The sequence below is a fragment of the Pipistrellus kuhlii genome, unplaced genomic scaffold, assembly GCF_014108245.1.
Source record: "Pipistrellus kuhlii isolate mPipKuh1 unplaced genomic scaffold, mPipKuh1.p scaffold_m20_p_153, whole genome shotgun sequence".
NCBI lineage: Eukaryota > Metazoa > Chordata > Mammalia > Chiroptera > Vespertilionidae > Pipistrellus > Pipistrellus kuhlii.
In genome coordinates, this window is record NW_023425464.1 from 53,552 (window position 1) to 79,660 (window position 26,109).

The 26,109-nt window shown below is 46.9% G+C and overlaps 2 protein-coding genes across 2 annotated transcripts; one reads left to right on the top strand and one right to left on the bottom strand.

The window, feature by feature from the left end:
• Positions 1-1,121: 1,121 nt before the first annotated feature.
• On the top strand, positions 1,122-3,315 carry LOC118719705 (coatomer subunit gamma-2; the record flags this gene model as incomplete). The annotated part of the gene is made up of 4 exons (XM_036439441.1): positions 1,122-1,385; positions 2,084-2,222; positions 2,486-2,584; positions 3,036-3,315. Coding segments are annotated over 4 exons (633 nt in total), but the record flags the coding sequence as incomplete, so codon positions are not given.
• On the bottom strand, positions 3,292-16,585 carry MEST. The gene is made up of 12 exons (XM_036439442.2): positions 16,347-16,585; positions 13,030-13,184; positions 11,312-11,391; positions 10,835-10,912; positions 10,579-10,715; positions 10,370-10,428; positions 9,539-9,579; positions 8,923-8,993; positions 8,583-8,684; positions 7,099-7,175; positions 5,841-5,904; positions 3,292-4,891 (listed from the first exon to the last, which is right to left on the bottom strand). The coding sequence occupies exons 2-12, from the start codon at positions 13,181-13,183 to the stop codon at positions 4,774-4,776; spliced, it is 981 nt and encodes a 326-aa protein (XP_036295335.1). The 5' UTR covers position 13,184; positions 16,347-16,585; the 3' UTR covers positions 3,292-4,773.
• Positions 16,586-26,109: the final 9,524 nt, after the last annotated feature.

Below are 26,109 nucleotides of genomic sequence, written 5' to 3' on the forward strand. Positions count from 1 at the left end.
AGATTCTGTAGCCCTAGCTGGTTTGGCTCAGTGGATAAAGGGTGTCAGCCTGTAGACCAAAGGGTCCTGGGTTCGACTGAGGTCAAAGGCATGTACCTTGGTTGCAGGCTCCTCCCTAGCCTGAGCTCTTGTCAGGGTTCGTGCAGGAGGCAACCAATCAATGTGTTTCTCTCACAGTGATGTTTTCTCTCTGTCTTGCCCTATCTCTTCCACTCTCCCTAAAAATCAATGGGAATAAAATATCTTTGGGTGAGGATTAACAACAAAAAAAATAGATTCTGTCATCTTGAAAGGTATACTCTTTCTATATGGGGTAATTCACCACCATCATTTTCAATGCATTCTACTACATTTGTTTGTTCTCTAAATTCAGACCTATTCTTCATAGGACTGCCTAAGCTCACCAGAGCCTATTGGAAAATATCTAATCCCCTAGGTATTTCAAATATGTTCCTAAACAGTCTCTCTTCTCAGCACCTGTTCAGTAGCATCTCTCTGATTTCCATCTACCCTCAGCTTTTCTGGCCTCTTTCCTTTAGCTCATCTACCTTGCTCTGCTCACATCTTTTGAGATCCAATTAATTCACCCATACTTAAAAAATCCCCTCCTTCAGGCGGTTCAGAAAGTCCCCTTTTCATGTTCACTTTCCAAAAATGTGTCCCTACCTCCATTTCTAATTATTTCCTCCAGTTATCTCAAAACATATTAATTTCCCACTTGCTTTTGCATTGAAGACACTGACTACCAATACTAGCACCTCCTTGCTAACCTATTCACTGAAGGTTGAAAGTTGACAAAAAAAAAAGTTCATTCTAGTGATCTGTGGACCCACAATCTAAAACTAGTATCTGTTAATATTTAGACTTATTGTGCTTTGTGTTAATGATCAGTGTGCTTTTTACTATTCATATTTTTTTTTGTTTGCTTTGTCATCTGCTAGAGTAGTGGTTCTTATATTTTCCACATGTAGTCCCCACTTGACAGGCATTGGCAGAAAGCTCCCCTGCTGCTTCCTTTATACTACTACAAAAATAAAGTTTTGCCAATGTCTTTTTTGTGCTATTCTAGCTCACAGTGGGGAGTGGATTTTAAAATGATACTTTGTGAGACTGCCTTTTGACCAGTATACAGTGTGCTTTCAAGTACTACTCTGAAAACAGTGGTGTGTGCTTCGCTTGATGATACAGAACCCTGTGCCAAGTGCAGGTGGTGCCCCCTCAGTTATCAGGGAAACTTTGTGCTTGTGCTGCCCACTGACACTGGTCTGCCTGCTCTTTCTCCTCCAGTTGCCAGCACCTTTAGCTGCACCTTGAAGTTTACTGTCCGGGACTATGACCCTGACTCGGGAGTTCCAAATGAGGAGGGCTATGAGGATGAGTATGTGGTGAGTGTTGCCTGCACAGTCACCTGGACACCCTTGCACAGCTGACTTCTGCCTGAAGAGAACATTTTTCTAGGGACATCTGACATGAACCAAGGGGGTTCTATTTCCTCACATTACAACTGCGTGGGCCTGGACTAACCCTCCTCTGCGGTGGGAGTAGGTCGTGCCTGAGGGTAGTGACCGCTTCCTGATCAAAACAACTCACCCTTTTCTATGTCTTTATAAGAGGGATAATTACAAGATGAAAATACGTACATGACTTTCATTGAGATCAATGAGCTTTATTTAAAGTATTGGGATTGTTTTGTTGAGAAGCTTTTAATTTGTAATGTGGCTACATCATGGACTGAGTGACTTCATAGAATGCAGGCAAAAGATGATGAAATATCAACCTGTTAGTGAATGCTAAGTTCAGAAGGCCCTGGATGGCTTGAACTTGGTTAGGTGTGACCTCATGACTGTTTTGTACCTCAAGGGTGTAGATGTTGATCTGAATATTGCTTTTGCTATATTTTCTTGCTTTTCTTTTCTAAGGCCCTACATCTTTATCCAGACTATGGACTTGAACTAGTTTGGTAATAGTGTTTCCTAAGCTCCTGCAAAGGATGATCTCAGAATGATAATACCCTTTTAGCCCCTCCCACTTTGTCCTGCCCTTAAAGAACTGTTGCTTACTGACCCCTGCCTGTGCCCACTAGCTGGAAGATCTGGAAGTGACTGTGTCTGACCACATTCAGAAAGTTATGAAGCCCAACTTTGCTGCTGCCTGGGAAGAAGTAGGAGATACTTTTGAGAAACAGGAGACCTTTGCCCTCAGTTCTACCAAAACTCTTCAAGGTGAGAACAATTTTGCTAGCAATGTGTTGCCCGACAGCAGTGTAAAACCTAAGAGGCATATGTATCATTCCAGAACACTTGGTATTGATGCTGCATAAACTAAGTCACCTAAAAGGCTAGGACCTGTCATCTAATTCCAGCCCGGTGGCCTCCATCCACTGTGGCACCACCCTTCTAGCCCCAGCTCCCAGTGTGTAGTGATGCCGAGGCAGACCCCTGTGCTGACCTTTCCTGATACTGTGGCATCAATCTTGTCAACACAGAAGCTGTCAACAACATCATTACATTCCTGGGCATGCAGCCATGTGAAAGGTCAGAGAAAGTTCCCGAGAATAAGAATTCCCATTCTCTCTTCCTGGCAGGTAAGGAACTTTATCGGATTTCCCTTTATTTTGTTGCAAGGTTTAATAGAAAGGGCTGCCATTGTCCTGCCTTTTGTCCCATTGTATGCATTACAATTTGAAGCCCTGTCACAATGAGCAATCTGTTTTAGCTGTTTAATTTGCATGCTATCCTTAGTTTGTTCTTTTAAGATGTATATTTGGCCTAAAACACTTAAATCTCTCCCTTGGATACTAGTGCCACTACCTCCCCCATTTAAGTTCTCGAAACCAGTATTCTTAATACCTTCTATGTACCTGGTATCATGGGAATATAAAAGGTTATTTCAAATTTGTATGTAGGATGCAATTCCTACCATAAACACAAAGGTAAACAAAAAAATAGAAAGGAAACGCAAGCAGAGCATGATACATTTCATCAGTCAGTTTGTTTTGAGTCCTCAACATGGTTTTCCTCACTTTGTCCTCTCAGGTGTATACAGAGGTGGCTATGATTTATTGGTGAGGGCCAAGCTGGCCTTAGCGGATGGAGTGACCATGCAAGTGACTGTCAGAAGCAAAGAGGAAACACCTGTGGATGTCATCTTGGCTTCTGTTGGATAAGTGCTTACTGGGCAAGACAAAGTTGATGTACTTCACTGTCGGTGGGCTTTAGGCTAATGGCATGAATTTCCCAGAATCCCGCTTCTAAAGATTAATGATTCTGGAGAAGCTAATTAAATGTTTGGCCCTGAGCCAGCAGATCAAGCAAACGTCTGTCTTTGTGCATGTCTTTTTTTTTTTTTTTGTCTTTTTTTCCTTTTTGTTCCATTGGTCGACTTTGGTGTGACAGTACAGCTTTGGGTGAACATGTAAAGCAAAATACTATCCTATACCCCAGCTGCTCAACTTCATTATATTCTTTAATGGAATGTGTATGAGAGCTCCTGGCAATGTTGGAAAACTTTATCCCGGAGGGATGGTGGGGAGGGGAAGGCAGAGTCCACTTTTGTCAAAATTCATTTTATTAATAGAAAATAAACACTTATTCCACTTTCAATTGTTATACTTGAAGTTGCTAATTTAAAAAAAAAAGAATTTAAAATAATCACCTAATCCTACTTAGACTAAAACAATGAAAACTGTGACTTTAAAAAAAGTATTCAGCACCTTTTTCTCACAGGCCTTTCAGAATTTGTTCTTAAAGTTTCTGGAACTTTCCTGTCTGTAAAGAACAGGAATTGCAGAGCTACATGAGGAAGCCTCTCTGGGACAACCAGTGAGAAGTAAGCACTCATAACAAAAGGAATCCGTGTGCCCTCCGCGTGGGAACTGGGACTGCACAACGCTCCCCTCCCCTCCACGTTAGCTCAGGAGGGATGTGCTTCGAAGCAATGAGGTATGATGAAGCAGACTGTTATTTGCTGTTAGAACTGGGTCTTTCCAGCTAATAACAGTAAATCTCTGGCGGAGATGTGATGGTCCTTAATGTCCCGTGACTTTGGGGAGATTTTTTTAAGTTTGGATTTAGTTTAACTTATTCCGAAGTCAAATATGTTTAATAAGGTTCATTACTCTGCCAGAGTGAGTGTCTGCTGGTGTAGTACCCTTCTACAATAGATACCACACGTGTCAGTAAATCACAGTCGTAAAGTACACTTAGAATACTGCATTATGTAAAGCTGCATTATGTAAAGCAAAATCTATTTTAACAAAACGTCTACAACTAGATGCAGCTGAGGAAACTAAGCCAAAGTTATGACAGGGGAGACGCACTCTCTCCTGAAGCTGCTTAGAAAACAAAAAAGCATGTGCCCCTAACGCCATTCAAGGAGAGGCTAAGCAGCCAGCCTCTCCTCATTCTGTACAAGATTCCAGTTGGGGCTGGGCCAGAAATTACACTTCTAAGTATTTCAGAAAAGTCCACAGAAATGTTGAAAGTCTTATGCAAAAGAATATTTGTCTCTCTGCATCCATCAGACTTTCCTAATAACACAAGGCAAGTCCATCCACTTGATCAGATGTCAAAGGAATGGGAGATGGACTATCAGATCACCCTTAATCAGACCTCAACTGGCTTTTTCCTATATGCTGCTCACCAATGTGAGTCAGGTGGACCTTTGTGAGAAGTGTTTGGTGGCCAGGACCTCTTTGGGGCATTTCTTTCTAAATGGAATACACAACAGGTAAGGGAGTAGGGTAGGTAATACAGGGAAGCTACTCTCTCCAGCTCAGAAGGAGTTGATGAAGCCCATATATGCATTCAAGAAGCCCATGGGATCCTCTAGCTGTGGGTAGTGGCTAATGTGGTCATCCAGAATCGACACTGTGGACCGCGGCAGCGTTTTCCTAGTGGAAGAGAACAGCATGTAGGTGAACTTGAGGCTGGAGGTAGGGGGAGGAGGTAAGCCAGTGGGCAACCCTAGTTAATGTCCCTGCGGACATACCACACTGGAAGGAACCAACAAAGAGCTTATTCAGCTTCTATTTTGGAATTGTGTCTTAGGCAGGTAAACTTACCAATTCCATTTATGACTATATACAGACTAGGTCTTACATGTTCATAAGCCAACAGACAACTTAAAAAGAAAACACTTTTGCAATACATGTCAAAGCCGGATGACTTCGAGCTCTTTAGAGAAGCGTGAGGCATCCAATAAATGGACCACTGTCCAGGTAAGGATAACGAAAGACCTTCCTTAACCGAGAGAGATGAGAGAGGGTATTTTGTTGAAAATTAAATGCAAGCTTTTTACAACTGGATTATTTCTACTAGGCCATATGAAGGATGGAACGTTCTTATGGAACAAACAAAATCAGTCAAGATTTCATAGTCCAACCTTCTGAGTAAGTAAGTACCTAGAGAAAATGACCACCAGTGAGGAGGCACTTTTTCAGTGAGCTCCTCTCCATCTCTCCCTGCAGATGCTCAGCTTAAGCTGTTGAGCTGGCTTTTGCAATGAGATTACAGCAAACATTTTTATCAACTTTACACACTTTCATTCCTTATTTCACATAATAGCATTTTCTTACCTGTCCACATGTAGCATGTATACAATAAAAACAGGCTCAAGAGAGTATATAACAATTATACATATATACACACAATAAAAACAGGCTGTATAACTCAAGAGAATGTATAACAATTTTCTGACTTTACATTTATGTGAGAATAATATTCCTCAGCTCATCTTTTATCATATGTTTCCTGGATGACCAGCCACTGAGGCCAGAGACAGTGGCCAGAGCACTGTCGGGAGGAGGAACTAGCAATACGAAGCCCCTGAGGGAGGCTCACCTGTACAGCTCCAAAAACTCTGGATAGGGAGTCACCGGATCGAAAGGCCCGTAGATAAAATGAACTGGAAACGAGAAAAGGATCTAATTACTAATAGCTTGCGCATCCATTCTACCCCAGACTAAAACTACCCCTCCAGAACAAATTATGATAAAAATCTAGCTGCTTTCAATAAGTAGGTTATAAGAAACTTCCGGAAATAAGCTGACAACTGAGTCCACTTGGGACATTTTCTCTGTACACAGCCAGCCAGCCAGCCCCGAGCAGCATTCTCTCTAACTCCAGGATATGTCATTCTTAAAGTCTATCTTTTAGCAATAAATGACCCTTGACATCCTCTGGTTTCTGAACACTAACTTTTATATGAGACATAGCACCTATTTTTCTTTTTTTTAATATATTTTATTGATTTTTTACAGAGAGGAAAGGAGAGGGACAGAGAGCTAGAAACATCGATGAGTGAGAAACATCGATCAGCTGCCAATGTACATGCCCTTGACCAGAATCGAACCTGGGACCTTTCAATCCGCAGACTGACGCTCTATCCACTGAGCCAAACCGGTTTCAGCTTTTTCAATGTGTAAGAATTAAGGGACAAATGAGCAGAAACCACGTATAGGTTCTTGATTAGTAATTTAAACAGCCTTCTGTCCCAGAATTCAGCATTTAATGTGATGTCACTGGTAATGCACGGTAGGAAACCAATCTAACTCCCACTCCAGGCCGTGCTATGGTAGTTACCTTAGCAATAGTATCTCTCAGTGCTTTATATACTTCACTCTATTGCCCAGAACCCATGCTCCAGATGTTGGAGAAGGTCACCAAATTAAATAAAGCATGACCAGCTGCATTTCAGATAGTGATTTTTAAAATATTTTTATTGATTTCAGAGAGGAAGAGAGCAACATCAATGATGAGAATCATTGATTGGCTACCTTCTGTACATCCCCCTACTGGGGACCGAGCCTGAAACCCAGGCATATGCCCTGAATAAGAATTGAACCATGACCTCCTGGTTCATAGGTTGATACTCAACCACTGAGCCATACTGGCTGAGCTGTGGTTTGTTTTTTTTTAATGTATCAGTATGTCCTACATATAGCACAGCACATACTTTTCCTTAAAAAAAAAATAGTTGTTTATCTGAAATTCAAATGTAGTTTGGTGTCTTTATTTTATTTATATTTGCTAAATGGGGCAATTATTTTAACCCTCGTCCCTCAGTTTTCCTATCAAGATGTAATATAGAAATACTCACTGGGAATAGTTACAGTGGCCAGAGCTCCCACCCAGCGTCTTCTAAACTTCTTCCTCTGGTTGATGTACTGCAAGAGACTGCAGGACAGGTAAGTTAGTAGGAGAAGAAGAAACTCGTATGGTTAGAGGGGCACAAAGGCCTGCCATGAGCCACAAGGAACCCAGGATGTGTTTTCATCCAGAGCAACTTGGCACACCTGGGACTGGCCGGCTGAGTTTCCTCATTCCTGTTCACCTCTACGATTAACCTCCATGCAGCTGCAGCAGTCATCATGACTACCAACGTAAGAATTAATGTTCTTTAGTGTTCGCCAAACAGGAACTGGGATGGAGGAAGGCTGGGAGTCAGCCAGGGTTATGTGTAATGAAAGGCCAGGCTCAGATTGTGCCTCCACCACTAATTCTGTAACTCAAAGGTCAAACACACATCTTTTGACCAGTTTCCTCCTCTTTAAGAATAAGAGAACTGAACTACACGATCGCTAAATTGGCATCTACTTCTAACGTTCTAAGTGTAGAAGTTCCTAAGCACAAAGTTCCATTCTCTGCATTTCATCTGACCACAGATAAAAATGGAGAATTTCTCCAACAGTGACAAGCAGCCATAGCCACATTTTAGAACTCAAACTCATATTCTAGTTATTCTGCCTGGAAACTCCAGGAATTATTTCTAACAGTGATAGTTGAGTTTCCTAAGTGCTTTTTACATTTTGGAGAAGTGTATGGAAATGTTAAAAAAAAAAAAAGGGGGGGGGGGTTGTTTTGCAATTTTTTTATAGAGTGAGCAACATCAATGATGAGAATCATTGATCGGCTGCCTTCCGTATGCCCCCTGCTGGGGACCGAGCCGGGGCGGGAGGGAAGAATGGCTCTCCCCCCCTCACAATTCCCAGCAAAACCATCAGTTAAAGCCATGGAAGCTACGCTGACCGAGCTGGCCAGAGGACTGAACTTATCTCGAGTAGCTATGGACATCACCACCTCCAGCCCCTTGGAGAAAGCGGCATCTGAACCAAGGGCGTGGGAACTCTTGGTACAAGGCCGCGAAATCTCCCTCCGGTCCCTGTTGCTACAGAAGAGAGATGAAAAAGAAAGAGGCTGGCACTCTGAGAAAGGCACTAAATGCCTTTCATAGCTATGATTAGACATGTTGAAGCATTTATAATAATATTAACAAAAAGTCAGAAGAAGGATTTGCCAAAGCCAATCAGCAATTACAGCTGAATTAGCATGAGAATTTGCGGCTGTTTGTGCAAACTTTGTGTGCCACATTGCTTCACCTCAGGGCTCACTCTATGCTGGATTTCTTTCCTCTGAGTAAGTACAGAGCATGACTGTTTTGGGTGTACCTCCTAAGTCATAACCAACCTTCTTCTGGGACAGTAGAGCCAGCCAAGAACAGAACAAGCAATCCCATATTAAAAAAAAAAAAAAAAAAAAAAAAAAAAAAGCCTCGGAGAACCAAAGCAAAGGGTCATTTCTTACCTGTCAATAACTAAGTTCCCATCGTTGTTGCGTATCGCTGCCCACATGTCCCACAGCTCGTTCTCTGAGGGCCGGGTGTATGGCCCAAAGACAGGGGCAAGACTGAAAGGGGGGAGGGGGGGGAAGAGCGGGGGGAAGAGCAGAAAGATAAGTGTAAGAAGAATTCAGGATGTCAAATATGATTGGAACCTTGAGCATCATGTAGTTTGACCCTTAACTGATTTGTGAATTCCATCTACTCCTTCCCTGGCAAGTGGCTAACACCTTTGCTTTAAAATATCAAACCCCAGAATTTCAATGGCAGCAGGCTGCTGTGAACCAGGCTTTGACAATGACTTACCCTCGAGAGAATATGAAGAAGTTCAGCATTCGTGTGAGGATGGGCGACAGCATGCCTCCGTCTTTGAGAATCTATAAGTAGATAAGTAAAAGTCAATAATCCAGAGAGAACACAACCAGGACAAAGAGTTTTATACTAAGAATTAAAAATTTAAAAAAAACAACTTTAGCCAAATCTACTGGAAGGCTTGGCCATTGGCTTTTAGTTTTTTGTTTTGCCAACCCACGTTCCCTCGTGGAAAGCAAACTGTTTCTAATTCCCTTTAAGATTCCATTTCTACACGTCACTAAATCCCAAGACCTTTAACTGATACCTTTAACTTCAGATTGAGGTCCCAATTTGTCAACCAGCATGCTGATGACAAATCTTTGAGATAGCTGTACTTCTCCAAATACTATTGGTCTCTAATGCTCATATTTTCATAAGAAGGGAAAAACTAATTTCTAATGTAAACTGACAAGAAGGATTTTATCTGCGGTCTTTTACAACAGAAATGGCCCTTATAAAGGTCTTAGCATTGTTCATGTTAGTATAAATCTTTTAATTTATTGATTAAGGTATTACATATGTTAGTATAAATCTTAAGAGCTACGATCTAGTCAGTGGAGGAGCCAACCTTTTGCAGGAGGAGAGGGCGGTGTGTCTCGGTGAATATACCTGGAGGAAAAGAAGAGACTTACGTTAGTCATTTTCCAGCAACTTCAAGGCAAACATAGGTCCCTTATGGGAGACCTACCCTACTCACTGTCACCTTTGGGGTCTTTACTGCTACAAAACTAATTATAAATAAGTTAGTATTGCCATCTAATTCCTTCCCCATGGAATTTTAGGGTTAGCAGGTCAAACAAATTCTACCCAGCTGGGATTGCTCCGATTGTAAAGGTGGGCACGGGGGAAGTGATGTGCATGGCCATCCATCCAGCTGATGACGCTCTGGCTCGTGTTTCCTTCCAAGCCTCAGAGCGGTGCTGTTAATGATTGGGGCAGAAAAAGAAATCGGGGATTTTTCAGGAAGTGGGTGTAGGTCCTTAAAAACAAAACCAACAAAAAAAAAAAATGCATGTAGGCCCTGGCGGAGTAGCTCAGTTGGTTAGAACGCCATCTCCATATGCCATTGTGTCACATACAAGAATCAACCAACGAATGATGTTTCTGTCAAATCAGTGTTTTTTAAAAGCACATATTTATAACACAGCTTTTTATTAACTGAATATCACTACTAATTAATTTCCTTTGTAATCCTATTATGTGTGTTTTTTAAACATTATTTTAAGAAAGGGTCTTTATAGCTCATCAGACCACCAAAGTGATTGATGGCGTAAAAAAGGTAAAGATCCCCCAGTTAAACTGTCCGTGTGCGATGATACCATCCGAGGACCACGTGGGTGTCACTGACACCTAAGGGTGGCCCTCGTCGCCTTCCTCCCACCACTGCCAAGGCCATTACCTCCGTTTGACAGACAGAGACTCTTGATGGTAAGCCGACCAGAGCGATTCTGCTTGAACCTGGAGACAGAGGCAAATGCACCTGAGTGAGCCGGCACGCACCAACACAGCGGCTGAAGACAAACTGCCAAGAGGCAGAGGGGCTAGAAAGACCCCCGGGAGCCATTCCCTTTTCCCAGCATCTTCAGTGAGTGCCACGGCTCCACTGACCTGTAGAGCAGCTCCTGAGCCACGATGTCCCCATAATCGTGGGACAGAAGGTTGATCCTGCGGTTCTGAAGCCCCAGATGATGCAACAGCGCCTCCACGATGCTGGCCTGCTCGAAGATGGAGTAGTGGTGCGGTCTCTGGGGGAAGGAAGCCAGACACACGGGGTGCAGTCAGGAGTGCAGGTCTGTCTGCGACTGACCCCTGCATCTCGCCCACCCCTGTCCCTCAACACTGGTCCCGTCAAGAAGCTGCTTACCGGTTTGTCGCTAAAGCCAAAGCCTAGGAAATCGAGGGCGATCACTCGGTGAAACCTCAGGGTGAGGCCTTCCCAAATCTACGAGGAAGAAAGGGATGATTAGGTCTCTCTGATCCTGCCCCTCCCCTCCCACCTCCAGCAACATAAGGGTTTCATCCCTTTCTCTGCTTAACAAACAGACTTCAATGGAGGGAAAAGCCCCCTGAAACCACCGCAGGCCTGAGATGATCCTCTTGCAGGAGCTTTATTCCACAATCAATCTCCACTGCGGGAGGCACTCCGGCATTTTTAACTTGGCGATGAGCCTTCCTACATAGCCAAACAGTGTTTTTTACTCCCTTACAGTAAACGAAAAACAATTCTACACCTAATTCTATTTCATTAATTCAAATGTGTAAGAGCCTTTCTGTGCTGATAACAAAGTCCTTGACTTTGGACTTTTAAAGACGGAGGACCTGGAAAGTCTGACTTCCTTACCTTGTACCAATCATAGCTGGAGGTCGGGAAGCCGTGTAAAAGCACGACTATCTCGGGGCTTCCGACCACACCCAGGGAGTCTAGGAGGAAGGAGAGAGATGGGTCAGGCCAACTCCCTGTAGAAATCACCTTGAAGATAATGAAATCTACATAATGTGATATAAAGGTCTAGAAATCCCGCCCACGTTCATTAATTTTAAAAATAGATTTCTTAGGTAAAAATGGGCGTTTTTCTAAATCTGTATATTAAAAAAATATAAATAGGACGCTTTTATATGAAAATACTTAAAAGGGAGTCTGCTTAATTTCACCGATTTTTTAAAGTATTTCTCCCATTATTGTGTATTATTAATATGTAAATTGCTTTTCACATTAAAAAGTAAACTTTCACAGTTAAGCATATATGATCACAATATATAAACTACAAGTTCTTTGTACCCTATCATTAATGACCTCACAAAATTCTCTAAAATATTAGCAACTCTTCCTCAACCTTGTGAGCACCTTGGTTTATACTGTTTGTCCCGCACTTTTATTTCCCAGAGAGGAATAATTATCAAAACCCAATATCAAAAGCATCATGTTCAAACTACTGTAAAATCTTAACTATAAATGAGGATTAGTCAATATAAATAGGAACATTTCTTAATAAACATCTTTTAAATTAGCCAAACATTTAAGTACTTAAATGTTTAACATTTATCAGCAATAATATTGTTATTGCCGATAATATTATATTAAAATTGATGTATTCATATACTGCCAATGGCATGAGAATTTGAAAATAAGGTTTGCAAAAGAATTTAGAAGCAATTTAAAATTTTATATTTTATCCTACACATCTTATTCTTTGAATTCATACAAATAAAAGCATTCTATTTACAAGTAGTATAGTATGAAAATATAAGGAAAAAATAAACATATATAAAGATTTCCCTTCGACGTTAACTAAAACATTGAAAAATTGGAAACCACCTAAATGACCAATACAAAGAAAATTATTATGTACTTACCTAACTGAAGATAGCAAATGAGAGGAGGTCAGGAGCAATAATGAAAAACGGTTTATGACAAACATTTTTCGTTATTGCTCTTGACCTCCGCCCAAAAGAAATATTTCCCAATTTTGTTTCTCAGGTTCTTTACCTAAAAAATGAGGTTAATAGCACCTATCTCCAATTACTGTTATAGAGATTAAATGAATAAATATTGAAAATATGATTCAATGCCTCGCATATGGTCATTACTTGATAAGTAGCAGTCATAACAATAATTATCATTAGCACATTAATGGATACAAAGGCGTAAGACTTAAATCATTGTTATGCATATAACAATCTTGATAGAAAAGGAAATCAGGAATTGGGGGGGGGGGGGGGGATAATCAATGGTAGCTTATCTATGAATAATGTTTATATTGCCCGACACTAGGGGCGCTCCAAAGGGAAAAACACCCATCAATTCAAATTGGCTATGAAAAATTACAGGAAAAGGTCAGTTCTACAGAGACTGAAATCTCCATTTTCCCACCCACGCCCTCCCCCCAGTTTTCTTTTGCATTTCCTTCCCGTTTCCCTGCTACCAAGGGGTTTCGTCCACGCCTTCAGGCACACCTCCTGGAAAAATGGGGTTTCCCCCTCCATCGCTGAGGGCCCCTGGAGACCAACGGACACAAAATATGTACCTAAGAGGGACTCCTTTCGGGGGGCCGCCCTTACCTTGGTAGAAGATGCGCAGTCCCTTGTAGGTGAAGAATTTGCCGGACAGCTTCCATGAGTGAAGCGCAGGGGAGAACTTGGGGGGCGGGATGTATAGGTAGGCCGCCAGCAGGGGTATGGCCAGCAGCCCCACCTGCACCCACCACTCCCTCATCCTGTGGGGAAATCAGAGACCAGGGGTGAGCGGTCAGGTGACACTGTGCACGCGTCCACAAGCCCAGACAGGTGAGGCAGGGTGACTTCTGTGCCCTCCTGTGAACCAGGCGGGAAACTTTCCAGGAAGAGCGGAGGCTCTGCCTGCCACGGCCTTCATTCTCATTTCCAGGAGGAAAAGCTATATTTTACCACCAAATCGTCCTCCACTTCTCCCCATTCTAATCACTCCGCCCCTCCCTGGGGCTGTTGCCAAGGCCTCCTGGAGAGGTTTTTATGTGAAATAAAAGGAACATTTCTAAGCACAGTGGTGCACCTTTCCGTTGGCTTTTCCTGCGGGTGGGGTGGAGGGGGTAATTCCCCTCACCTACAGTTAAAAGCTCTACCCCCACCGTGCGTATTCTTAACCGATGTTTTAAAGCACATATGTATAGTAACAGTGCATGTCCTTCTGCGGAAAGTTGCTCTGGATTCGTTAGTGTTTGACCCCAGGGGATCCCTGGTTAGCACTGCTGCCTGGGTTTGTGTGGAGAAACCGCGTAAAGAGGCCGGGAAGTGAGAAGATACGTGCGCTGCATATTCCAATGTAAGCAGCTTTGTCGTGACCCTCAGTATGTAATCTCTTGAGAGGTGAGGGCAGCAGATTATATTTCTGCTTTTCTTGAGATTGAAATCTCAATTTTTCTTGAGATTGAAATCCCATTTATTGAATTTCTTAGAACTCCCTTTTTCCCTCCTCCCTTCCCCCACCCCCTCTCCCCCCAAAAAAAGGCGGGCTCCTACCCAACATGTGGGAATTGATTTTGTCATTGAAAGGAGCACGGTTTACACACCCAACCTTCCCAAGCCCAGGACTTCAAAGGTCAACTTGTCCATAATAATGAGTGCTGGACAGGAACCAGAAACAGTTCCCCCTGCTTCTATCTTATCAGGGAACCAATTATCAGCAGAAGGGAAGTTCTCTCCAAATAGCCAGAATGGAAATACCTTCTAAAACTAAAATAATAATAATAATCCAGAGCTATAAATAAGAGAAATTAATTGACAAAGCTCAGGTGGAAATGGCTTTGTGTCTGTACACACGCCCTTTCACCATTTTACAGGTAATCTGGCCACATCGCTACCCATCAAAAAATATATTTTAACTCTAAAATAAACAAAAAAAATCTTGTAGGTGGTATTACGGCAACCCCCACCCCCACCCCAAAGTACCTGTCCCTTAAAAAAAATTTTTTTTTAATCCAGCCAATGATTTGGTTCTACCCTTCCAAGTAACATTAGAAACCGTTTTTGTGTGTGTGTGTTTTTAATGCATGGGACGTGACGATTGCATCTCAGTTTTCACCTCACAATAGTAGTGGGGCGCATCCCAGCGTCTCTTTGGAAGATGAGATGACAGAAACCATTGGGCTGCCCTCTCCTCAGGGCTCTGAGTGCTACACTCAGCTCATGAATTTTTCAGGGGCGCGTTTCATCACGCCTCCTCCCCCGCTCCCCTCTCTCTCTCCCTCCTTCATTCAGGTCCCAGCAGCCGGGCATCTGCAGTGACTCAGCACGGAGCCAGGGAGGGGGCCGGAGGAGCGGGCAGCAGCGGCACCCCCACCCCCGGGGAGGGGGGAGAGGGAGGAGGGAGGAGGGAGGAGGGAGGAGGGAGGGAGATGACTCCACACTCCGCTCCTCCGCTCCCCCGCCCGCCCTCCACACATTGCCTCCTCCTTCATTCCAAGAAAACCGAGACGCTACCTCCTGGGAAGCCGCTTTCTGTCGTCATCGCCTCCGTGCCAATGCCCCCAATGACGCTGTAGGCTTTTCAGTTAGCGAAGCCGCCGCGCAGCCCGCAAGCAATGAATTAACATGAATTAAAACCTTTTTCACCAAACACCTCCGTTATTTTATGAGCCGTACGCCAACAGAATAATAAATGTGGCACGCCATAGCACAAACCTGGAAATGAAATCAACCTCTCCCGGCCTCGATTTCTGCATCTTGTTAATAAAAAAAAAACACATTTACCACCGCCAAACGCCACCGTAGGGCATCGCGTGGGACCAGGGACTACTTTGCAACCCGATGCAGACAATCCGTGCGCCACACACGGCAATGGATCTGGCCCCATCGCCGTCCCCGCCTGGCTTCCCGTTACCGAAAAATCCCAAATATACTTACGCGCGGGCACGTCCCGGTCCCCGCTCTGCGGCAACCCCGTCCCGGCGGCGCCGGCACCAGACGCGGCAACTGCGCCACGGCCGCGACTGCAAGCCACGCCGGGATGCTGCTACCCGCTGCTAAAACCCCAAATTCCGCCGAGGGAAAGCCCGGATCTAGAAATCCTATTGCGCCACAACCATACCTGGGCTCAGACCTCGGAGCAGCCCCGCGGTAATAGCGGAGTCCTGAAATCCTAAAGCGCGCAACCAGACGCGGGGTTCCAAAAACCCTCCATTGCGTCGGGGTATTAAAAACCCTACATCGCACCAGCATGAAACCGGGTCTAGCATCCCGAATCGCAGAGTCTAAGAATCCCACACCGCGCCAGGGCGACGGCGGGGGCTAACACCCGCAAACGCGCCAGGATGACGCCGTGTCTAGAAATCCTACATCGCGCCAGAGCGGCGGCGGCGGCGAGATCTGAAAATCCTAAATCGCATCGGGGCCACTGCGGAGGGGTCTAAAAGACCCTAAACCTTAAACCACGCAAAGGCGACGGCGGGGTCTAAACATCCTAAATTGCGCCAGAGCGACGGCCGGATCTTTAATTAAAAAAAAAAAAAAATCCTAAAATGCACCCGGGCGCCGCCGCCGCCGAGTCTTAGAAATCCTAAACCGCGCCAATGCAACGTGGGTCATCTAAAAAGCCCTACACCGCGCCAGGGCGACGCCGAGGTCTAACAAAATCTCATTAAATCGCGCCAGGCTTCTAGAAACCCCTAAAATCGGGACGATCCCGAGTTCTGTTGTGCGTAACAGACACCCCCTCCCCAAACAGCGCAGAACGGTCCCCCCCACCCGGCCTCCCAGAGGGGTTTCCCTCCCTCCGCTGCGGGGATAGCAGCCCTGCGGCCCCCCGGCTCGGACACCGGAGCCCCCCACCCGTTAGCCAGCTCCCCAAGTGCCGATCCCCACCACACCCCCTCGCCGCCCGCCGCCGCCGGCCGCGCACCCACCTGGGCAGGCGATCTCGGCGGCGGACCGGGCCAGCGTCTTATCCCATGCCGCGCGGCAGGCTCTCCGGGCCGGGCGCGGGCGCCGGAGCCGCGAGGGCAGCGCCGACCGGCCGCGGCAAGCGGCGGCGGCGAGCGGGCCCCCGGCCGCGGCAAGCAGCGGACCGACCGCCGCCCGGGCTCTGCGGCAATGCGCGAGCTGCGACTGCCGCAGAGGAGGCGCCAGGACGAGCTGGTTGCCGCGGCAGCGCCGAGCCAGTGGGCGCCGGCTTTTAGCGCCCTCCCCCGCCCCGCCCCGCGCCCCGCCCCGCGCCGCAGCGCCCCGCCCACCGCCGCCGCCTAGCTCCGCAAGTGGGCGCCGTCAGGGTGCTGCACCCACCAGCTTCTCGCAGCTTCCACACACCCACACACCGCCCCCCCAACCCTGGCTCCAGGCTCTGCAACAGGAGGCCTCCTCTGGCGAGCCAATGCTGCAGGAAAAGAGAACAGACCCCTGGAATCCTAACCTTTTCCTTTGACCACCCCATGGGCCCCCCAGCCCCCGAGATGGCTGATCATCGGCCTCAGGTGTGGCATCCGCTCGGTCTGGCGCAGTAAAAAAGATAACAGATCCCTGAAATCCTAACCTTTTCCCTTTTTGACCACCCCATGGGCCCCCCAAAAACCCCAGAGATGGCTGATCAGCCTCAGGGGTGGCATCCGCTCGGTCTGGCGCCCTGCCCGGGGCGTGGGCTCTCAATTACATGAGTGCGTGATTCGAAGTAGCGGTCCACAGGTGCCTGACACCTCCCAGCTCCCTAAGAATGGGTGACCCCTAAGGCGCAAACAAGTGGCCAGGGCAGGACAAGCTCTACTCAAGCGACCCCCGGGATAACGGGATAACGGGATAACGGGATAACGGGCGGACGGCCGCCGCGGAGCACAGAGGTCCCCGCTAGCGGGACATCTGAGTCCCACGCTCCGCCGCCGGGCACCGCGCAGCGAAGGCTTCAGGCTCGGGCCCCCCGCCGCCGCCCGGGCCCCCGCTCCCCGCAGAGGATCCGTCCTGTGCCAGAATGCATGGCCGTGATCACAGTAATGAGACCGAAGCCCCCCTTTATGTAAATGAATTCACAACGCGAGGGCCCCAGGGTAGCAGAAAAGTAGGAAGGATTTTTTTTGTTGTTGTTGTCAACCAGAAAATCCTTTCCAAAGTATTTACTACGCCTCCGGAGAGAAAAGGGTAGAGAATCCCAGGGTCTGTGTTCATTTTCTGGTTGTAAATTGGAATTCAAGGGGGAACGCATGAGGGTTGCAAGCGAGCCAGGCAGCCCGAGCAGTGCCGGCTCCCGCCAGCGGGGGCGCTGCAGGCCTCTCTTCACCCGCGCCTGCCCGCCACTCCGCGGCCCGCGCGCGCGCGCGGGTAAGTGCGAATGAATGGCCGAGGCCCGTCCCAGGGAGCCCACCCGGTCCCAACGGCACCCAGGGAGCCGAGGGCCACCAACCACACCTGGGAGAAACCACCAACCACGAGCATGTCCTCAAAGGGGGTGGCCCAGGCCAGGGTGCCCGGTTAGGAGGGTCATGCAATGGGTGCTTATGTAATACATCCAGCGCGCTCAAAGGCAGAGCTGCAAATGGGAACGAGAAGGGTCCCGGGCCCCCGGGCAAGAGGCCCACTATCGGTGGGGAAGACAGACGAGAACCGATGCTGCTACATTTTCCCTCTCATTTCTTGGCCACATTTTTGGTGACAGGCTGGCCTACCCTTCCCCCCTAACATGTAAGGCCCTCCAAGGCCGAGCCCAAGGATTATTCACCTTTTGCGTCCCCAGAGCCCGCCACGGTGCCGGCCACAAAGCAGGGCCCCTAATAAATACTGCATGAGTAAGTACAAGAATTTGAGGGCGCACAGAGGAGGAAGTAATTAAGGGGAGAGAGAGGGGGGAGGGCTGTCTTGAATGATGAATAGACGTTTGCCAGACAGACAAAGGACATTCCAGCCGGAGAAGACGGGCATTCGCAAAGCACCGGAGGCGCTGGACCGCACGACCTTCGAGGGAGCACTGCCAGGCCTTTGGGCTGGGGCGCTGACCGGCAAAAAATGAGGCTGGAAAGAGTTATTTCATCCCAAAGGCGTTTGGAATTTGTCCTAAAGAAAAAATGTAAAGCCACCGATGGATTTAAAACCCTTTATGGCCTTAATTGGTTACTTAACAAAATTTAAATGGGTCCCTTTACAAATGGAGGGATTACCTATTTTAACTAAACCACCGCCGTTAAAGGACTGAATTACTTTGTTTAAAAAAAATTTTTTTTTAAATGGGTCCTTTCAAAGGAGTAAAGGCTTTCCTATGTTAACCAAGACGATAATAGTTAACGACCCCGGCGTTATTTTTTTTTCTTTCATATGTATTGTCCGTGGAATCTCTGAATCCTACAAACAATTCCGCACTTTTCATTTGCACCGCACCAGAAGCACCCGCATCCGAGATGAAGGCAATTTTGTATTTAATGGACCGAGGGCGCACAAAAGATCTGATTCTGAACGTAAGTGAACTTGTCCACCCACACAGAACAAACCGGGAGACTGGAGGAGAGATCCGGGGAGGAAGCAGGGGCGGGAGAGGGGGGCCAGGGCAGCTCCCGAAGATCACAGGAATCCTCAGACTGAAGCTCAAGAAAAACCCTCGTGGGCAGCGTGGCCGGGAAAAACTTCGTTGGAAAGGAGGGACTGGGGATGGGAAGCACTTCTCACTGGGATTTTAGGGGGGAAGCAGCCCCATTGGGAAGAACCACGAGTGCAGAAACGGAAAAAAAGCCGGGGTACTCTACCAGATAAGCTCTCTGCAAAAGCTGGGAACGTGCTTTGAAAACATCGATGGAGAAAGAATTGGCGATACGGCTTCGGGAGCCAAAGCGTTAAGGATTCTCGTAAAAGTGCCTGACATTTCCCAGGGAGAAGCAGCTTCCTCCCCCCGAGGGGGGATCTGGCCCCAGGTATGAAATCCTCGGAGGCCCCCGAAAACACACAGCCATCCATCAATGGGACGGCAGCCTCCGACCTGCTCTCGGGGCGCCCTTTGGGTTGTCGGCTACCGGGGCCCCACAGGACCGGCATCACAGGCAGAAGTATTCCCTCCACCCATAGCTTCCCCTGCATTCCTGCCACATTCTCGTCCTGACAGCCCCACACGATAAGATCTCGAATTTGTGCAAAAATTAGTGTAGGTAGCTTAGCGTTCCTCAGCTCTCAGAGGTGCCACGGCGGTATGCGGTCAGCGATCAGCGGGGCTGATCCCAGGAGTTCGATAATCGTATTTTCCCAGCGCCCGTTTTCAGATGCAAAATACGATAAACGCAAGGATAGTTACGGAGACGACGGGACAGAACCGGGACCGCCACTTCCAAGAGCCCTAACGACCAGTTCAGATAAACTAAAGAAATTCAAAATGGGGAAGAAGAAAAAAAAAAGAAGAAAAAAAACTTGGTTGAACGGCAGCACGTGCTAAGGAGACAGGGTTTTAGTTGACAGGGCGTCTGAGACACGGCTCCCAAAAAGCCGTTGCAGATTGTAGATTACAATCAGAGAGGGAGGCACCGTCCTGCTCTGTTCCTGCTCCTTGGATCCCGCGGAAAGTATTTACCCTGAAGAACAAACACAGAGACACGCAAACAAACAGGAGTTTGTTCAGAGGAGATAAATGGAAAAAATGCATGGCAAATTATGTCACTGGAGGTGTACAAATCCTCATGTTTTAAGCTCCTGCAACAGCAGGGTCTTTACCCAGTTTATCCCTCATCCTCACCGCCACCCGCCCAGATGGGTGTTTCATTCACATTTTTTCAGGGAAAGACACAGACTCGGCAGCTCGCAGCACTGAGGGTGTTAGTATGTGAAGGGACTGGGAGCCGGGCGCAGATGTGTCTGGCTTCAACGCCGGCATTCTTTCCACTGCCCCACACTGTCCCCTGTTTAAAATAACTGCGCGTTTGGTTGGAAGAAAAGAAGCCTTGTGGAGTGAGTGGTAGCAGGAAATGTGCTAGCAGTCCTCAAATATTTGTGGAAGCAGCACTAGACATTTTCTTCTGTATGGCCCCAGTGAGTGCAAATTGTCGAGAAACAGATGTCGATTCAACATAAAGAATTTTCCAAGCCAGGGCTGTCCAGAGAGAGTGGGTGGGTCAACCGTTTTGGGGACATGACCAGTTCCCTGTCACCAGGGGCTGGGGAGCCCTGCGGCAGGTATGCACGCGATAAATGGGTGCCCGCCTGACCTTTAAGGTATCTTCTCATCTAAGAGACATTAAGGCTCCGGGAGTCCTGGAACTTGGCCAGGGTCAAATCTACAAGCAGATCTCCTCTGCTTGGGCCCCAGCTCAGAGCTCTTTTCGCAACATGCTGGTTCATGCCGAAAGCAAGGCAAATTGAAGGGGGAAAAAAGCATTACTACAATCACATCAACCACCCTCTCAAGCAAACATAACCAACATATCCCCACACTGACTGGTGTCTTCCCTCCTCTTCAGGTTCATTTACGGTTAAAAGTCTTGGGCTGCCCTGGCCGGTGGCACAAGGGTTAGGGCATCATCCATGAACTGAAGAATCGTGGGTTTCATTCCCAGTCAAGGGCACATACCTAGGTTTCAGGTTCAATCCCCAGCTCTGGTCAGGGTGCATGCAGGAAGCAACCAACCTCTCTCTCTCTCTCTCTCTCTCTCTCTCTCTCTCTCTCTCTCTCTCTCTCTCTCTCTTCTCCTCCCTCCCTCTCTCCCCCTTCCCTTCCACTATGTCTAAAAAAACCAATGAAAAAATATCCTCAGGTGAGGATTAATAAAAAATAAAAAATATAAAGACTTATTTTATGTTTTGCAGCCAAAGACTTATTTTATATTTCTTTGTGTGAGCATATAAAATAAGTCTTTGGCTGCAAAAAGTACAAAAGATGCGTGGTAGAGGGGAGAAGCAACAGTCCATTAACCAGCTAAAATGAACCCAAGTGACAGACAGCCCCTTCCCTGGTTGCAGTACAAAGGGGCACCACTAAAGCACCTCACCCACCTCTGCATTCCCGGCACATCCCATAAGCCCACACCTAACCTCTGTTCCACACCTCGGGGACATTTTATACGCTCACACAAAGAAATAAGTTGAAGGATTCGGAAATAAAATCGTATCTTGTATTTGTATAGCTCTTTATTTTTCACATATATTATCTCATCTGATGCTCACCGCAGTCCTCTGAGGAAAACAGCTTCTTTTCTTTAAAGCAGACAAGCAATTTCCTAGCTGCCTGGGGCACACAGCTCACTTAGAAAACAAACAAACAAAAAACTTTCCAAATGAGATTATTCTCCCAGCCTGGATGAGTCAGCCCAGAAGCAGGTGTTTGATTTTCCTGGAGGGCTGTCAGCGTCACCTCACACTCTCTTGGGCTGTGCTCAGTCCCCAGGCCCTGGGGGGGGGGGGGGGGGCTCCCACCCACGCTGGGGTGCAAGCTTCCTCCTGGCTCTCATCACTGCCACCTCCGGGGGGCACCGCCCGCACTTGCTGCCCCAACGCCCAGAAAAAACACCCACCCACCCACTGGGGCCAAGTGGCCACTTCCCCGACACTCTCCCAGGCCCTCGTGGCTGCCACCTTCCTGCCCCCCCTCCCAACACCCTGTACCTCCCCAAAGCGGGAAGGCTCAGCCTCCCAGGAACTCAGTCCCCGGAGGGGTGACAAGCCCACTAACAATGACTCCAGGCTGTGGGGGATGGAGCCAGGAGAAGGTGTGAGGACTTCCGTGTTCTCTGAGCCTGAGGTTCTGGGAGATGAGGGCCCAGAGCCAAGCCCAGGTGGCCCTCACCCTCGTGCACCGCCCACGAACCCAGCATGGTCCTCACACCCAGCGCATCCTCGGGCCCTCCTGGGCCATCAGCGCGCCAGCGTGGCCCCAGGATCGGGGTGGTCCATGCAGACTATCCACCAGCCCAGGTACAATGGCCAGACCCACTCTCCTGGAGGCTGGGAGGGGGGACGCCTTCCCAGCCTGTCTCTTACCTGATTCAGGTAAGACCTGCGCTGCAAGACTCTAGGGCTGGGGAAACCAGTGTGCGTGTGCAGGGAGGTGGCAGATCTCACCCCAGTGCCCTGCGCTGCCCCTGCCAGGCCACCGAGCACCTACCCTAGGCTAGAGCACCGGAGTCCCACAGGTGCAGCTGCCTTCTCCTCTCTGGTGTCAGTGCCACCTATTGCAAAGGGCATGACATGGCATGGCATGGCATGGCAGGCGGTACCTTGGTCAAGAATCTGGATAACGGAGTACTCATCTGAGTACTTTTAAGTGACTGAAGGCCAGAGAAGAGTCATTTTGAGAGTTAACTACGTAGAGATCTTTTGGTGAGCCATTCCTACCTCAGCCATTCCCCTAACTTCACAGTTACCCTAAAGATGCCAACCCACATCTTTAGCCCTCTCTCTACCCTAAACTCAAGATCTCCACTTACCTTCCTTCTGTTCGTCTTCACGTGAATGGCCCACACACATTTCACATTCAACAAGGGCTGCCCTTTCTCTAATCACCTCCCACTCTCCCAACTGACCCGCCTTCCACAGAACCTGTGCTTCCCCCCATAGTCTCTGTCTTGGTTAATGGCGTCACCATCCTCTCCTTCGTCCTGCACACAATCACCAATGCCTGTGGCATAAAGGGATGAGGCTAAAAAGCCAAGCAGCCTAGTTCCCTCCTTCCCCCTCCTTTTCATCTTACCTCCCAAGCATCTCCCACATCACCTCAGCCCCCTCCGTCCCCACTACTTTCTCAGGCCTCTCTATCTCTCACCTAATTGGTTTCCACCATCGCCCCGTTCTAATCCATCCTTCACACCCCGGCCAAAGTGATTTTTCTAAAGTGCACATTGATCACCTCTCTTCCTTCTTAAAACTCTTTACGGACCCCCATTGCCAATGCTAACTTTAAGCTCTTCAGCTTGGCATGCAAAACACTTCAAAATCCGATCCTTGCCGCCTCCTAGAATTTTCTTTCTTACCACCTGACCTTGCCCACCCTCCAAAAAAACACTTCATAACCGGACCAAACGTTACTATTGTAATTGTAGTTCTTCCTCAAACACCGTGTGCTTTCCTTTTCCCCTGCCTTTACACATAGTATCTTCCCCTGGCAATTATGTTCTTCCCCAGTTTGGCTACCTAAAAAATAAATAAATAAATAAATAAATAAATAAATAAATAAAAATAAATTTAAAAAATTCATTGCTTAAAACTCAACTTATCACTTCCTCTTGCAAGCCTTTTCCCAAACCCCCTCCTTGGTGCCGTCTGTCCCTTGCACACATTGCATCAGTTGCACTCATCACCCTGGGCTGTGATGTTTGCATTTCTGTCACGTCTGGCCTACCTTCCTGCTGAGCTCCTTGAGGACAGGGGCAGCATCTCATGCATTTCAGAGTCCCTTGTGCCAATCCAGCATTTTATAACAATGACAAGAATGAATAAGACACACATTCGTTGGTCACTGTGTGCCAGACTCAGTGCTAAACTCCTTATGTACATTATATTATTTAATTTTTGTTCACTCTAAAAAAAAAAAAAAAAAAAACAACTACTATTATTCCAGTTTTACCAATGAAAAAACCGAGGCATTAAAATATGAAGGATTTTGCCCAATGTTGCCGAGCTGGTAAATGGTGGAGTGAGGATTTGAACCCAGGTAGGTCTGTTCATGTTTATCTATTCATCAAAAAGGCTTGTAAAATTAAAATAATTGAAAAATCACAGATCATTTGTTTAAAGGTATTAATGTTTGCATAACTGTTCTATTCGAGAGGATGGAAACAGAGTTCCAATTTAAACTTATGGTTTAGAAGGCAAAATAAGGAAATTATATTCTCATATGTTCTTATTATATGAATATGAGGAATATTTTTGCTGAGAGACTGATATATTATAAAGCAATAACAAGTAGATTTTTTCAAAACCCCTTCTGGATAAGTGGGGGAAGAGAGAGATATGGTGAAAGAATCGCCATAAAAGGTTCAAGAAGTTGCCAGAGGTTGGGATTCCAAGAGATCAGGAAAGCTGTTAAGAGGTCTAGATGATTTGGTATGTGTAAACCTCTTAGGGGAGTGCCTGGTCATAGGAGTTACTATATCATTGCTGTTGCTGCTGCTGCTAAGAACTTCAGTGGCTCACAATCTAGCTGACAACAAGCAATGTGACAAGTGAATAATAACAGCTTAACAAGCGTCTACGGAGGACGGATATCTGTCCACCCAGAGGTCACATGACTAAGGAATGAGTACATTGTTAGAACCAGAGAAACACCACCTAACTTCTTCAGAAACGTGTGTTGGCAAATCTTTTACTGCTCAAGACTCTATTTCTTAGGCCCTCTATGTTTAACGCTCCTCCATGCGTTCATTTGCCTCTGGCACAGCAACGGGGCCTTGGCCACTGGGCAAAGGAGCAAGACTCTCACCGAGATGACATGAGCGTGGGCATGGGTGGGGGCAGAGGTGATTGAACGTTAGCATGGTGAGGGCCAGCACTCCAAGGAAGCTCCAGCCCCACCCAGAAATCCACTGGGATCATCCATGAGGTTCTCAAAAGAGAGGACACATTCTCATCTCCCAAGCTGCGGAGGAGAAACCGCTGGGCACAGACCGGGTGATGCCTGCGCTGAGCACGAGGGAAGGGCATGGCAGCAGGGGCCCCGGTCCAACTTGGCAGGCGCTTCCCGAGAACGCCCACCTTTTCCCTCCAAACCCATGCCAGGTGTCCAGCACACTAACACAGTGTTTCCCCAGCCAAACGGCACGGAAGGCCGCTTAAAAGTCTGCATTCTTTACCACAGGCCATTAACTTCCCATGGAGGCAAAACATATTTATGGTCCTCCCGTGCTTCAAAAAACACAGCGGAGAAACTTTCCGTGGACGGTTCGCCCCGGACCAGTGAAATGAGAGCAGCTATTCTGATAGGAATAATTAATGAGACACATACAGGGCAGGGGGAGATGGGGACGGGAGAGGGATGGGAAAGTGAACATTAAACAGAGGAATACTGTTGCTAGGGGGAAAAAATACATTTTCTGGAGGGTACTTTGGTATCGAAATTAGCTATCAAAATTGACCAGACAATTTCACTTTGCCAAATTCACCCTATATGGATAGTCCCTGGTGCATGTCCAAAGAGGAACAACGCTGCATTATTTGGGGGGAAATTTTTTTTAACTGAAAATAAGCTAAATGTCCATTTATAGGGTGCCAGTTATGAGGCAAAGCTGCTTGATGTGCATAAGAGGCAAGATAAAGAACAGTATGTATAGTCTCACTCTACTTGTGTCCAAACACAGGCCAGTGACCTAAATATCTCTATTCCTACTTACAGTATTGATATGCTTGTATATGTATTAGAAATGCATGGGAAAATATGGCAAATTGGTTGGGCACAAATTTGGCCTACAGGGACAGTTGTTTATTGTTTTTATTTGTTCTAAATTTAAATTGGAATGCCCCTTAGGAAGGGCCCTCATACTATTATCTTTATTCCCTAGAACTTACACCCTGCTCTTCTAACTGTTACCTGCCTGCTCCTAAATGTGAGTGGGAGGAGAAATGGACATACATAGGAGTAGCTGGAGGGATGTTTTTAGTTTTTACTTCCATTTCTATCCTATAAGCAAACATGACTTTTATGACTTAGGGGAGAGTGAGGTAGGGACTGGTGACTTTGTGTGTGGGAAAGAAGAGCGACTGGACAAATAAGAATCTTGAAAGAAGCAG